This window comes from Sceloporus occidentalis, unplaced genomic scaffold (genome assembly GCF_023333645.1).
Source record: "Sceloporus occidentalis isolate IW3139 unplaced genomic scaffold, rSceOcc1.0.p SCAF_6, whole genome shotgun sequence".
Lineage (NCBI taxonomy): Eukaryota > Metazoa > Chordata > Lepidosauria > Squamata > Phrynosomatidae > Sceloporus > Sceloporus occidentalis.
Window position 1 is genome coordinate 135,425,098 of NW_028316986.1, and position 14,085 is coordinate 135,439,182.

The following is a 14,085-nucleotide window of genomic DNA, read 5'->3' on the forward strand; positions in this document are numbered from 1 at the left end:
TATGTACTATGCCTACAGAACTATTCATCTCTCTTTGACTATATGATGTTGTGTTATAACCTGGAATTGAAATGGCTTTAATTGGCATTGTTACCACTTGATGCACACAAGCTACTGAAGATGCAAAATACTTTATACAATATTATATTATTGTAATATATAACATTTTGATGAGAACTATCATTAGTATTAATAATGAACACATTTCTTGGGTTTTCAGGTCCATTTTCTTTTAACCTCTGCAGCTTTATTTTTCCACTATTAAAAATTGGCAGTTTGTCTTCCTCATAACATGAATCTCTTCTTTGTATTTGTAACAATATTAAAAAACATGGGATAGGAAAAATCTCCTATAAAAACTTAGAGATATTTGGGTTTATTTTAAATGTTTTGGAATTCACTTTAACCTTCCTATGATAATGAAAAGTGTTAGAAGTCATTATGAAAAGGGCAGTGAAAAAGATAGAAGATATTTTAAACCAAGCTTGCTCAACTTGTGACTCATCAAGCTAAACCAACCACATATGCTGGTACTCCAGTGTCCCAGTAATCTCCTGTTTTTCCTTCCTCCTTGGGATTACAAAAACAAAGGATTTGTCAGTCTTGTCTCAGGACAGCGGACATGGCTAGTGAAGTGTATCAACTTGATTGCAATTAAACTGAAAGTTCACTTTAAGTGATTTAATAACTTCATGCTTCCATGTATCCACCTGCAGAATTAAAGCAGTTTGACACCACTTTAACTGCCATGACTATCCTACAGAATCCTGGGGTTTCTAGTTTCGTGAGATATTCAATCTGGTATGTCAGAGAGCTCTGGTGTGTCATCAAACTACAAATCTCAGGGTTCTGTAGAATTGAGTTATGACAGTTAAAGTGGTGTTAAACTGCTTGAATTTTGCAGTGAGGACACATCCTCTATATTTGCAGTTCTTATTGTTTTGAACAGATGCTTGAATAGATGGTTTGGAACAGGGTGAAGACCCTATGGCACTTCCAGTATTTTTAGCCATAATGGTTAGGGCTATTGGAAGTTGATATCTATCACTTGGAAGTTGGGCACAAGCTATTCATCCTTGTTTGGGAGGTTTGGATGAAGATCAGTTGCAAGTGGTTTTCCAAATACATTCTTCTTGGTTCAGTTTTTGATGGAAGCTTCACATTTGAATTGAATCTGGAAAAATGTTTAATAATTGTATAATGTGTGATATAGCTATTTATATTTGTATTATAAACTTCTTTGTTAGTTTTGTACAGCCTGTTCATAAAATAATGCAATTTTTAATTACAAAATCTGTATGAAATTATCTTTTAGAATGCATGTTAACAGGATGGACTACACTATTATTTTTAAAACACAGTTTTGTTAAGATTTTTTTTGTTTTGTTTTGTATTTTAAACACACTTTGTTGATGGTACAGAGAGGCCAAGAATTACATCAGAGCCTCAGGATGTAGATGTTACCTCAGGGAATACCGTTTACTTCACTTGCAGAGCTGAAGGCAATCCCAAACCTGAAATTATTTGGCTTCGAAACAAGTAAGACACTTTTTTTTAACAAAAGGCTATTACTCTTGTAGCCTCATGTAAAAAGAAGACTCAGTTTGAAAAAATGGATAAACATCAGACTGCTTGCAGGATTTTGGATAAACATCAGCCTGCTTGCAGGATTATTATTTTTTTGTAATAGTTTGGATGTACGCACATATACTGAACAAAGCTATTATTTTAACTTTCATTCTTTGGTATTTTTGTGACTTCAGAGATTTAGAGATACAAATTTGTTTTCCAACAGCAATGAGCTGAGCATGAAAGCAGATTCCCGTTTAAACCTGCTTGATGATGGCACTCTCATGATTCAGAATACTCAAGAGACAGACCAAGGCATTTATCAGTGCATGGCAAAAAATGTGGCAGGAGAAGTAAAAACCCAAGAAGTTACTCTGCGCTACTTTGGTTCACCAGGTGTGTCAACTGACTTCATTGTCAAATACTTTGGAAAATGTAATTGTTGGTTCCATACCTCTTACATACGAGATAAGATAGATACTACAACGGTATCTATGGTCCAGTACATACCACCAGGAAGGGGTGTCCTGGCGGCGATAGAAGGGCTTGGGACTGCGCACCAACCGCACGTTCCCAAGCCTTATGATGTGCAGGCGGTGCCATTATAGAATGGCACCGCCCACACGGGGGGCATATAGATGATGTGAGGGCATCTGAGTATCTACATGTCTTTTAGAGGAAGTGGTTTCATAGGGCTGCATTGCAACTCTTATGACGCCACAAAAAAGAAGCCACTCTAGGCGGCTTCTTTTTTTGCTGCACAGCATTGCTTTGCGGTTTGGTTGCTGCAGCAACTCTGTGCAGCAAAGAGGGGTAATCTCTTGTGAATCAAGGGCATGAAAAAAGACTATTCAAAATAGCCTCCCACGGTCCTTTATTGCAAATCACTTTATAAGTCCCATTTGAGTCCCAGTGGAAGGGATTCCATTAGTGTGGATGCAGTTGTTGATAGGCAAAAAAGGTGAATTCAATATAATGGCCTAAAACCAACTGATGGGCCCAACTAGAGCATACTTATTGAATCAGTGGAAAATATGCAAGTGTTCAGTTCAGTTCCTGTTGTTTCATTGTGTTGCGATTAACTAGCTGGAACTAACATTTTAATTTGGATCAGTGTGTGTGCTAGGACTAGTTTTGTCCTTACATTAGCACTGAAATATAAAGTGGCGTAACAACTTTAATACATACATTAATGCTTTAATGTGTTCTTTTGTTACAAAAGGTAAGGTACTAGAAGCTATTTTAAACATGTTTCCTTTTTAACAGCTAGGCCAAGTTTTGTGATACATCCACAAAATACCGAGGTCTTAGTTGGGGAAAGTGTGACCCTGGAATGTAGTGCAACAGGTCATCCCCAACCACGTATCACCTGGACAAAAGGTGACAGAACCCCACTGCCAAGTGATCCCCGCATCACAATAACTCCATCAGGAGGGCTTTACATCCAAAATGTGGCCCAGGAAGATGGTGGTGAATATACCTGTTTTGCAACCAACAGCATTGATAGTATCCATGCAACTGCATTCATCATAGTTCAAGGTATTTTTCCTTTAATGGGGAAATCTGTGTTCTGAAGGTTCTTCAAGAGCTGCAAAATCATGCAACTAGTGGTGTCCAGAATCTGCCTGTTGTAGAGAATTGTTCCTTCAACCTGCAGAAAGCTTCACTCCCAGAAGGTGCTTGTAGCTAATTTTTTGGGATTTCTTCTCTTTTTCTGATTCACCAGGGCTGGGAGAGGGGCAGCTACTAAAGGACTCTGTTTCTGACAGCCCAGTTCTATGCAACTAAATTTAGTTGCTGACTAATATTTAAGCAAAACAATAGCATCTTGCCTAGAGACATAACATTTGAAGCCTTAGGGTAGTAACCCTTTTTTTTCTGGATTTGTTTTCCCAAAGAAGGATAGTTTTATTAAAATGTGGGGGGAAATACAATATTATTATTATTATTATTATTATTATTATTATTATTATTATTATCCTGTATTTATATAGCACTGTAAATACAGTAGCGCTGTACATACAATATTTTTAATTAGACAGTTTTGTTACTATATATATTAGTACTGCTTACCACACTGAAAACAGAAGAGACTATCAGCATTATTAAAACAAATGAAATTATTTTCTTTCTTCTGATCCTCCATAGTGCCAAGGAGATATAATGCACTTTGTTGTTGTGTGGCTTCAAATAATTTCTGATTTATGGTGATCCTAAGGTGAACTAATCACAGGGTTTTCTTGGCACGATTTGTTCAGAGGTTTGCTCTTGTTTTCTTGTGAGACTGAGAGAGTGTGAATTGCCCTTGGTTACTCAGTGGGTTTCCATGGCTGAGTGGAGATTTGAACCCTCTTTTCCAGAATCATAGTATAACTGACAAACCATTAGACAACACTTGCTCTCCTATAAAATTATTATTCACATAAAAATAAAGGAGAAAGGAAACCAAGATGAGAAATTACAGTGATTTGAGAAACAAAACATAGGCCTGTTATAGACAGGCCAAAATAAAGCTGCTTCGAGTCACTTTGGAGGTATAGTATTTCAATGATGCACTCTTAAGGACTGGAGTGCAGCTTTGGTGTGGCTTTTGGACTCTTAGGATGCATGCATCATTGAAATACCATACCTCCAAAGTGACTCGAAGCAGCTTTATTTTGGCCTGTCTGTAACAGGCCATAACCTTACATACGTGTCTGCCTGCATATGTATATGAACTGTATATACTTATGTTCAAGATTACCTCATGTGTAAGTCAAGGGCAGGTGTGGGGGCCAAAATTATAGATTTTTATATGACCCATGGATAATCGAGGGTAAAACTTTGGGGCATAGGACAGGGCTCCTTGGATCCACAGTGGCTCTTTGACATTTCCCCACCTTGGTGGACAGAGGTCACTTCTCTGTTGCAGCAGGAAAACACTAAAGAGCCACCATCATTGCCTTTTTCCCCTCCCAGGCATTGAAAAAAGTCACTGAAGACAATAAAGAGGGTCAGTGCTTTTTTAAAGGTTCTCTTAGGACAGGTTATGGCAAGAGCTCCCCACCTGAAGCAGAGTTTTGCCAGGTCACTGAGAAGGTTTCTTGGCTTCCCAACCTTCCAGAGGGGGAGAGTTGGGAATAGGAATGAAGAGATAAAATTTTAAAAAAATATTTGAAAAATTGTTAGAAAAGGTGTTTCTTCAGTGTTAGGAAACTCTGATTAGAAGAATCCAAGACTGATGAGAATCTGTAATTTATTATGCACAAAATTCACATTTTTTTCTGCAGTGTTCTATACAAAAATGCTGTTTCCTATGCACAAAATGCTGTTTCCAGTACAAATATAACATGAGAATTTTGTGCAGAACAAGTCTTGAACTGTGAACAGTCTTTTAAAATGACAGTTTTCTTGCAGTGGGAAGACAATTTCTAAAATTTACTTTTTGCTTCCCTTGAGAATAAAATTATTGAAGAATTACATCCTTGATATATTCCCTAGGAATTGATATTTTTTCATATAAAAAGGCAAGGCAGTAAAAAATTAATTAGGGGGTCCCCGATACCACTTCTCCATCTATTACATGTGAGACTTGCAGCAGCCAACAATTTGTTCATGTATTTACTCTTGTATCCATTATCTTATATTTGAGTGTCAAATTAATTATGTCAGTACTTTTAACATCGTATTATTACTTTGGCAATTGACCTAGATTTCTTTTGCTGTTAGTACTTTGGAAATGTGCTTTGTGTGTTATCAGCTTATTCTCAAGCTGGTAATGATCAAATTGTGTTTTCTTCACAATATAGTTGAGTGTTTTTAAAGAGGGAAAGAAACCAAGGTGTTTTGAACCCATAGAACATTGGCACTTCATTAAAGCATTTTCAAGATACACTCCATTTTGGATTTTGCTTCTATTTGTTTAATGTCTCATACTACCTAGAGACCTTAATTGAACATTGATTGTTGTGCTAATCAGTGTGTATGTGTGTACACATACACAAAATAATGGGCATCCATACTCTATAAAGTGCTAGTGCAGTGTACCCGCATCATACGCGAGCATCTTTTTTATGCGGTTTTCAACTAATGCTGAAAGGCATGTGATGGGGTTGCAATGGCATGCGCACACACTGTGCCACGCGTCATGCACGAGCCCCATTATTTTCAATGGGGCTCGAGCATATGCGCTATTTGCTTTACGCGGAGGGAGCCGGAACAGATCCCCCACGTAAGGCAAGGGTGCACTGTATTTTGTAATTCACTGACCTACAAATCTAAATAGTATAATGCTAAAGTATATATTATAACTACTTATATTCTAAGTGTTCATTGTCTTTTTATACAGCTGTACCTCAGTTTACTGTGACCCCTCAAGACAGAACAGTGATTGAAGGACAAACTGTTGACTTCCCTTGTGAGGCACAGGGATATCCACAACCTGTCATTGCCTGGACTAAAGGAGGTAAGATTTTTGATTATTTTTTTAGCTGCTGGATTATTTTTAAGGCCTGAAAATAAATCATATACTTTTGAAACAATTCATCTGAAGTAGAAATTTTGAAGTGACTAATGTAATTTTGCAGAATTCAATTTTTCACTCACATTACCATGGTTACTTCTGGACAGTTTTATTAACAGTGCTGTTGAGTGACTGAGCCAAAGGAAGATTGGTGTGTCTGTGTGTGGGAGTAAAAGACTCAAAAACTCACTTCTCATAGGTGGGCTTTGAAAAGCCCTTGAAGTTCATTTGGCATTGCAGCATGTAGTTGGTGCCTCCAACTGCTGTTAAGTAGGACCAGGTTTTCTGTACTCCATTATTATTCCATCTACCCATGTTTTTCTCTTATCTGCAGCTTGACTTACAGAATATCTAAAATAAGCTTCAAAATTGGAGCATAAGTAGCTTTTCTACTTTTCTTACAGATTGTCACCACTTAGTGCAGGACTGGGGAAAGTGTGTGCTGTGCATCAGTGTAGCCTCTAGAATCATTTCTTGGTCTCCAAAGATTGTCTCCCCAAATGTTGATATTTGAAAATCTAAAAAATATACTTAGTTCTCTCTAAACAATATGAGAGTAATTTTGCCATATGTTTGGCCCTCTTTGGACCATTTTCAGCCCAAGTGACCTTTTTTCCTAAACATGCAAGTGTCTAAAATACCAGGAGGGGGAGGGGGGCTTGATTAAATTTCTCCCTCATACTTGCTAGATAGCATTCAAGTAAACTAATTTCTAAAAATCCAAATGGGAATGAAGGGTGGGAAGTTGTGGCACTCTTTGTTTGGAAAAGGATGTGTGCAGCTTCCAGACCTTGCGTAGAGTCCTTGGGTAGAGTTAGATTTAGTATAACACACATTATGATAGCCCTTATATATACTTTGGCCTGTAGTTTAAATTGTATTTCATAATATTTCAAAGTTGTTCTACTACTAAATATAGCATCCATTATACATATTGCCAGGTGCCTGTATTCTTCTCATTGCTTTCTTCCCTTTTGTTTTTTTCTGCAGCAGCTGCAGAGGAAACAGGTGGAAGAACTTAGATACACACATGCTACTGTATACATTTGAATTAATTCCACTGATTACTTTGAAAGATGTACTCTTGATTTCATAGGAATATATTTCCAAAAAAATATGTTCATGATCACAGTGACCTAATTATAATCCAGTCTGTTTTTTAATGTTTATGTTGCTTCCTTTTGTAACATACACACACAAGCAAAGATAGAGCATAGAGGAAAGCATGTGTAGAACTAATAAATAATGTCCAATAGCTCTTTTCACTTTGTTTATCTTTCATTGCCTCAACAATGTTCTACTGTTTCTGTAATGGAATTAGACAAGAGGAAACTTTAATTTTTCTTACTCTTTTATGTGTAAGAAGTGCTCCAGCAGGTGTTAGATTTGCAGTCCAGGAGACCAGCATTCAAATCCCCACCTCAGCTGTAGAAACTCACTAGGTGACCTTGGCAAGTCACACTCTCTCAGTTGAAGAGGAACCAATTCAAACCTTCTCTGAATAAAACTTTACAAGAAAATCCTATGACATAAGTTGGAGTCAATCAGAAAACAAATAAGAAAAGAAAGACTTTATATGATCATTTCTAATAATTTAAAGTTGCTTCTAATTTAAAGATGAACTTGGAATTGGTAACTAAAATAAAAATGACCAAGGAAAACCTTACAATTTGAAATAAACAGTCCCTGGGCCCATATTTCTTTGCATTCAGGTGAAGGCCAAAAATGCTTGGGCCTTGGTTGCTAGTTATCCTATTTTGCTAGCCTCCTCCACTTTAATACCTTCTTGCAAAGGAAGTCTTAGCTTGAAGAAGTGGTAAGTTTGGGTTAAGGATGAGAAGAACGTAATTGAAAAGCATGTTATAATTATTTCTCACAAAGGAGCCTGAAATTTATAGCTTTTCATGCCTCACAGTTTAACTCTTAAACTTAGGGACTATACATACAACCCTGAAGTGGCGGCATGCAGCTGTCCCTTCTTTAGCCAGATCGGGGTCACGGCAACCTCATGTCATGACCCTGATCCAGCCTTTGGGGGGTGCAAAAAGGAACCATAAACAGCAGCTCCTTTTTGCACCCTCCAAAGGACATGATAGCCACGGTGGCACAGCTGTATGGCACCCTTTTAGTGCTGTCTCATAATGCTGTGTGCCATCTGGAGTGGTGCATGGTGTCAGGGCACTGCACCCTGACTCTGCCCACAGGCTGGCCTTTTAGGCCGTTCTGGATAGCCCCAAAGTTTCCAGTTAAGCCAAGGTCACATAGACCTGTACTGAGTCCCACCAGCCACCTCCAGCAATCAACCCTCTGCTCACAATTCTCAAAGGCAAGGCTTTTGGTTAAAAAGTATTGACATTTCCCCACAGCATTCTACACAAAAGCTTAAACACAAAAATAAATGAATGGAAATTAAAGAGAATTTAAAAATAATACCTATCACTAGTTGAATTATTATATTTCCATTTTTTCCCTCCTGTAAGAATGAGATCATCAGAACTAAGAAAATGTAGAAATAGAAATTTTGTCCATGGGTAATCTTAGCAGTACATTCTTATGTTTCAGGAAGCCAGCTCTCTGTAGATAGGAGGCACTTAGTTTTGTCAACTGGAACCCTGAGGATTTCCAGAGTGGCTTTACATGACCAGGGTCAATATGAATGTCAAGCTGTCAACATTGTAGGATCTCAGAGAATTGCTGTACACCTAAATGTACAACCTAGAGGTAAGTTGGCAAAAGCTATATAGTAAGTATACATAACCTCTATTTGAAACAAGCTAGGAAAATAAAATTTCACAAATTTATAGTTGAGGTAGAAATAGAAGAATATCATGAACAATATTCCCCAAATTTTAAATTGAACATATATATTAAAAAAAATATGTGTGGAGAAATTAAAAGCTTCATGGAGAACCATACTGTCTGAACTAATTGTTCTAGAATTTTTTTTGTCCACTACACTTTCTATGTTATAGAGTTTAATATATAACATAGTATTGTATATATATTTACATGCATTTTTAAAAAGTATTAATTGGTTTGATGTGACCAATAAAAGAGGGCCTAAATACTCTAGGCACCAAATCCTGTCTGATCTTGAAAGATAAGCAGGGCCAGCCAAGATCAGTTCTTGGATGGGAAATGGCCAACAAAGTCCAGGTGCTGTAGGCTCTATGTCAAAGGAAGGAATTGGCAAAACCACCTCTTAAGCAGTGGCATCCCTGCTCGGGGTGTCACCCTGTGTGGAGAGAAGGGGGTTCTGGGGGTGGGGTCAAAAGGGCATTCCCTCCACCTTGCTGCTGCAGCATGTAGATAGGGCTGGGGCAAGGTGGGGTGCGTTAAGCGCTCTCAGTACCCCCCCCCCCCAGTCTTCTGAGTCCTGTGTAGCCATAGCCACAGCCACCCCCCGGCCTTCCAAGCCCCATGTGGCCATGGCCACTCAGGACCTAGAAAGCAGGGACCTCCCACCCCTCAGCCTATGGCCACATAGGACTCAGAAGGTAGCCGTCCTCTCTTCCTGGGGTGTACTACCTCATGTTTTACCTCCCTCTGGGGTGTCACCTGGTGTGGTCTGTACCAATACACATCCCAGTAGTGACGCCACTACTCTTAAGTATTCTTTGCCTAAGAAAATCTTATGAAATTCGTGTGGCACCCATAAATCGACAGGTGACTGTAAAGCACGTACACACACACACACCAACCAGCAAGCCTTTAATGGTTAGGTATAGTCTTAAAGTAAAAAAAAAAAGATCTTCTACTAAAAAAATTACTTAAAATATACAGTGCGCCTGTGTCATACGCGGGCGCGCCTTACGTGGCTTGAGCATACGCGCTCAAGCCGCGGGGCGGAAGGGGCGGCGCATCCCATTCAATTGAATGGGCGCGCGCACCCATTGCGTGCCGCCGCGCCGCCATGCACAAGCCCCATTGTTTACAATGGGGCTTGAGCATAGGTGGAATTCGCCTTACGCGGAGGGATCCGGAACGGATCCCTGCGTAAGGCGAGGGCCCACTGTATTCCCATAAATAGATCTTGTGAAGTCAGTTCCATTGGACTTGATGAGAATTATTTCTAAATACATTTTATAGGATCCTCAATGAACTTAAATTCTTCTATTTGTTTAAGGAGTTTTACTCACTTGTCTTTGCATCTGTGTAATCCCTTTCTTTTAGTAACCCCTGTGTTTGCTAATGTTCCAAGTGACATGACAGTAGAAGTTGGCACAAATGTGCAGATTCCTTGTAGTTCTCAAGGAGAGCCTGAGCCTATAATAACATGGAATAAGGTAATACACTTATGTTTTGATTGGTTTATAATAACAGTGTGTTCCCAGCTCCAGGTACTGCTTAATCTTTTCACTGCACTTAGTTGCTTCTGATAGTTGTTTCTCCTCTGTTTAAAATACCAGCTTTGCTTCTCTCTGAAGTGATCTATTGTAAAAATTATATCCAGCAAACAGGTACCTAAATGGAGTTTGAATATCTTCTGATAGAAATGTGAGGCTCATCCTATTGAAACTTTAGAAAACAATGCATGAACTTTACAGTGTAGATATGAAAAAGGGGTCCAAATATGTAATTCTTAGGGAGAGTGATCACAAAACTGGTCAATTTGACAAAGACGAATGCCAAATTCATGTCTACAATTATGGTTTTGTGTTTTGTGAACATGAATAAAAATATGCATTGAATTGTCTAAAAGGAGTATCTATTCCATGCATTATTCTGTATCTAGATGAAGCAAACTATGGATTTGTTTATATTGGGGGAAAGTGCTAAACTCACCCCAAAGCTGGTGCTAGCAGTCCTCATGACATACAGCTATTTCTGGGGTGATAACACAGTTTTTGGCTCTTAACCTGACTTTGCTCTGAAATAAGAGATTTTCCATCCCCATTCCCCACATTGAGCAGGAAAGGGGGATGGTCTGTTTTCAGACCCGCCACTGCCATATCCTCACAGGCAGGAGCTCTATGTAAAGCCTGCCCATGAAGCACTCCCCCCTTCTACTGAAGACAAATGGTCATATGGCATATGATCAGCAAAGATTACGGGTGCCTGTTTCTGTCTTCAACAGGGGTGGGGACCCACTGGGGAACCTTTACTCAGAGATAAGTGGCCTGTGCAGCTCCAAAAACAACACCATCACTACAGCCTCACCAGCCGTGCATTTCCCTTTGGCTATCACCATCATTTCTATGGAAGTCAGAACAGGGTACCTGTGTGATCAGTGAGGAGGAGATAGAGCGACCCCTTCCTTGCTGATCCCATGGTGGGATGCCTCATTCTGACCGCTGTACAAGCTCTGGTACCAGCCAGGGTCTCTCAGGGTGCTGCTTGGCCAGGAAAGTTACAGCAACAATGGCATCATGGGGGACATGGGGGTGGGCCAGTGGGGCCAATACAATATTGTCTGGGCTGGCCCAGGTCCACAATGACACATTATTGCACCTGATTTGGCCCTGTGCACATGGTCACCATTCTGGTCAGTCCAGGGCCATTCTGGGGTGTAAAGCTCTGGACTGGCTCCGAGTTAAACCACCAGTGTAGCTGAACCTTATGTTTCAGTGGGATGCAAAGAAAACAGATGTTTCTCTGAGCTCTGTCAAGCCTCTGTATTTCTAATTTCTTCATGCAACTATAGCTCTATTCAGACATTCATTGTTGTTGTTCTTGTGTGCCTTCAAGTCATTTCTGATTTTTAGTGACCGTAAGGCAACCCTATTACAGGGTTTTCTGGGGTTGAGAGTGTGTGAAAATGGCTTCTGCTAAAAAAAGAAACATTTTAAATAACTTTAAGGCACAATCCAGAGACCTTGGCTAAGAACCTGCAGCACATATATTACATAGTTATGTCTTCTGAAGATACCCTAATGAAACCTCATCTGGAAAGCAGCACAACCCTCACTAATATGGTCACTTTCATGTTATCAGAGTGCAAGGACTGAACAGAGCATATCCAGCTATTTTTCGTAGATGGATGCACTGCCAAAGACATCCGCAGAGCTCTAGGGTCCCTTGCAAATTCTCTGCAAATGACATTCTTACAGTGTATCAAGCTATGAGAAAATATCTGGATGTGTTCATTCCTCCATCCCCCACCTTCTTTCAGTATGCAGTGGTTGAGCTGGGCAGGGCTGTTCTGCTTACACAATGGGCTTTGGAAGAGATTTTGGTCATTATATGGTTGGAACAGAATGCTGGCTTACACAATGACCGTAGAAGTGAGCTGTGATGGTATAAGTCCAACTTAAAACATTCTGATTCACTAACAAGATGCCAGTCTTTATTTGTGTTTTCCTGACATTGCAGTTGCTGCCCAGTTATTTTTTTTAATATACCATGATAGAAAGCACAAGTGATTATGGTAAATTTGCTAACCTATATTTAAGATTACATTTAAAGGTTCTGTTGAAATGTATTGCTATACTTTTGAGTTGTCTATATAGTTATTGCTTCAACTACTGTGCCTAGATAGTAACTCCACATAATCTTTCACAATCAAGGAAATATTTAGGGGTTAAACAGCTGGTTCCACATCAGTCTTCGACTCTGCAGACCATTCAGGGGGGCTGTGAGCAAGAGGAAATAAGTAATTTTTCTGCCTGCCTGATATTTTCCCCCTGAAGCTGTACCCAACAAATTGTTTTTCCTCAAGTCTGGTTCTAGATCTAGATCTAGTGGAAATAATGTACATGGAACCCTGACTGGTGAAAGCAGCTAATAAGTGAGGGTGGCTGGAAATCAATAGTGGGTAAAAAAGGACTAATTCCCCAGTTTCCAACAGAAATGTCTTCTGCTTTCAAACTGCATTTTCCCAGCTCCATTTTTCAAAGCAAGAAGTACCAGTCAGGTGTAAGCACATGCTGTTGAATTATAAACTTTCAGAGTGCACAGTTTGATGTTTCCCCCCCTTAAACCAATCGTGTATAAGCTATTGATCTGGCACGTCATTGTAGGCTTTCAGCAACCTTATAGGATCTTAATACATCTTCTGGGCTGGATCTTGACTTAGGACCCAAACAGACAGGCCAAAATAAAGCTGCTTCGGAGGTATGCAGTTTAAATGGTGCATGCATCTTAAGAGGCTGGAAGCTGCGCCAAAGCAACACTAAGGACTGGCGCACAGCTTTGACACAGCTTCTGACTTCTTAGGATGCATGTATCATTTAAACAGTATACCTCCAAAGTGACCTGAAGCAGCTTTATTTTGGCCTGCATGTTCGGGCCTTTAGTTATGCTTAGTATAGACCTACTGAAGTCAGTGGGACTTATGTGAACCATGGGGAGCTTGTCCTATTGTTTTCTGTGCATCTCCTCAAACCATAATTAAGTCTGGCTCCAACCCCTGCTTTTGAAATTTATCTTGGAAATCAGAAGATGTTGAATACCTAATATGTGGTTGATGGACTGTGTTCAGTTTGCTGAGTTGTTCTTGTCTGGGCTGGGCTAAACTCTTCTTCAGCTGCCCTCTGATATTATGTTCTCTGTGTTTAAGTAGTTTTGATGAAGGGCCTATAATTCTGAACATTCAAAAATAAAAGTTGTACTTCCACAAATTAAAAACAAAGAATTTAACATAAGCTAATGTGCTACCAAATTATTAAATAATTTGGCATTCTGAATTGCTGCAGGATGGTGTTCAGGTCACAGAGAGTGGGAAATTTCTTGTTAGCCCTGAGGGATTTCTTACTATTCGTGATGTTGGACCAGCAGATCAAGGCCGTTATGAATGTGTTGCAAGGAATACCATTGGATACTCTTCAGTTAGCATGGTATTAAGTGTGAATGGTAAGATATATGCTTTACCGTGGACATATGGGGATGATTTTTTTTAAATGTAATGTTACTAAGCTCTAAAAATGTGCACTATTTATGATGCATAATGGGTTGAAGGGGTACCATGACATGAATAATCAGCTGAGTAAATCCATTCTGTTTAATAACTCTTTATCAGTAGGATCGGGCAACATATTTGCTGGGTGTAACCTTTAAATAGGGAACAAATATCCAAA

The 14,085-nt window shown here is 39.4% G+C and overlaps 1 protein-coding gene across 2 annotated transcripts in view; it reads left to right on the forward strand.

The window, feature by feature from the left end:
• LOC149311428 (peroxidasin homolog) overlaps positions 1-14,085 on the forward strand; it is a 103,861-nt gene that overhangs the window by 59,433 nt on the left and 30,343 nt on the right. For both annotated transcript variants that reach the window (XM_089531041.1, XM_089531043.1), the window contains 7 exons: positions 1,422-1,539; positions 1,796-1,965; positions 2,836-3,108; positions 5,897-6,013; positions 8,633-8,791; positions 10,244-10,356; positions 13,705-13,861. In XM_089531041.1, the coding sequence (XP_089387167.1) occupies positions 1,422-1,539; positions 1,796-1,965; positions 2,836-3,108; positions 5,897-6,013; positions 8,633-8,791; positions 10,244-10,356; positions 13,705-13,861 (1,107 nt within the window). The remainder of the gene's footprint in view (positions 1-1,421; positions 1,540-1,795; positions 1,966-2,835; positions 3,109-5,896; positions 6,014-8,632; positions 8,792-10,243; positions 10,357-13,704; positions 13,862-14,085) is intronic.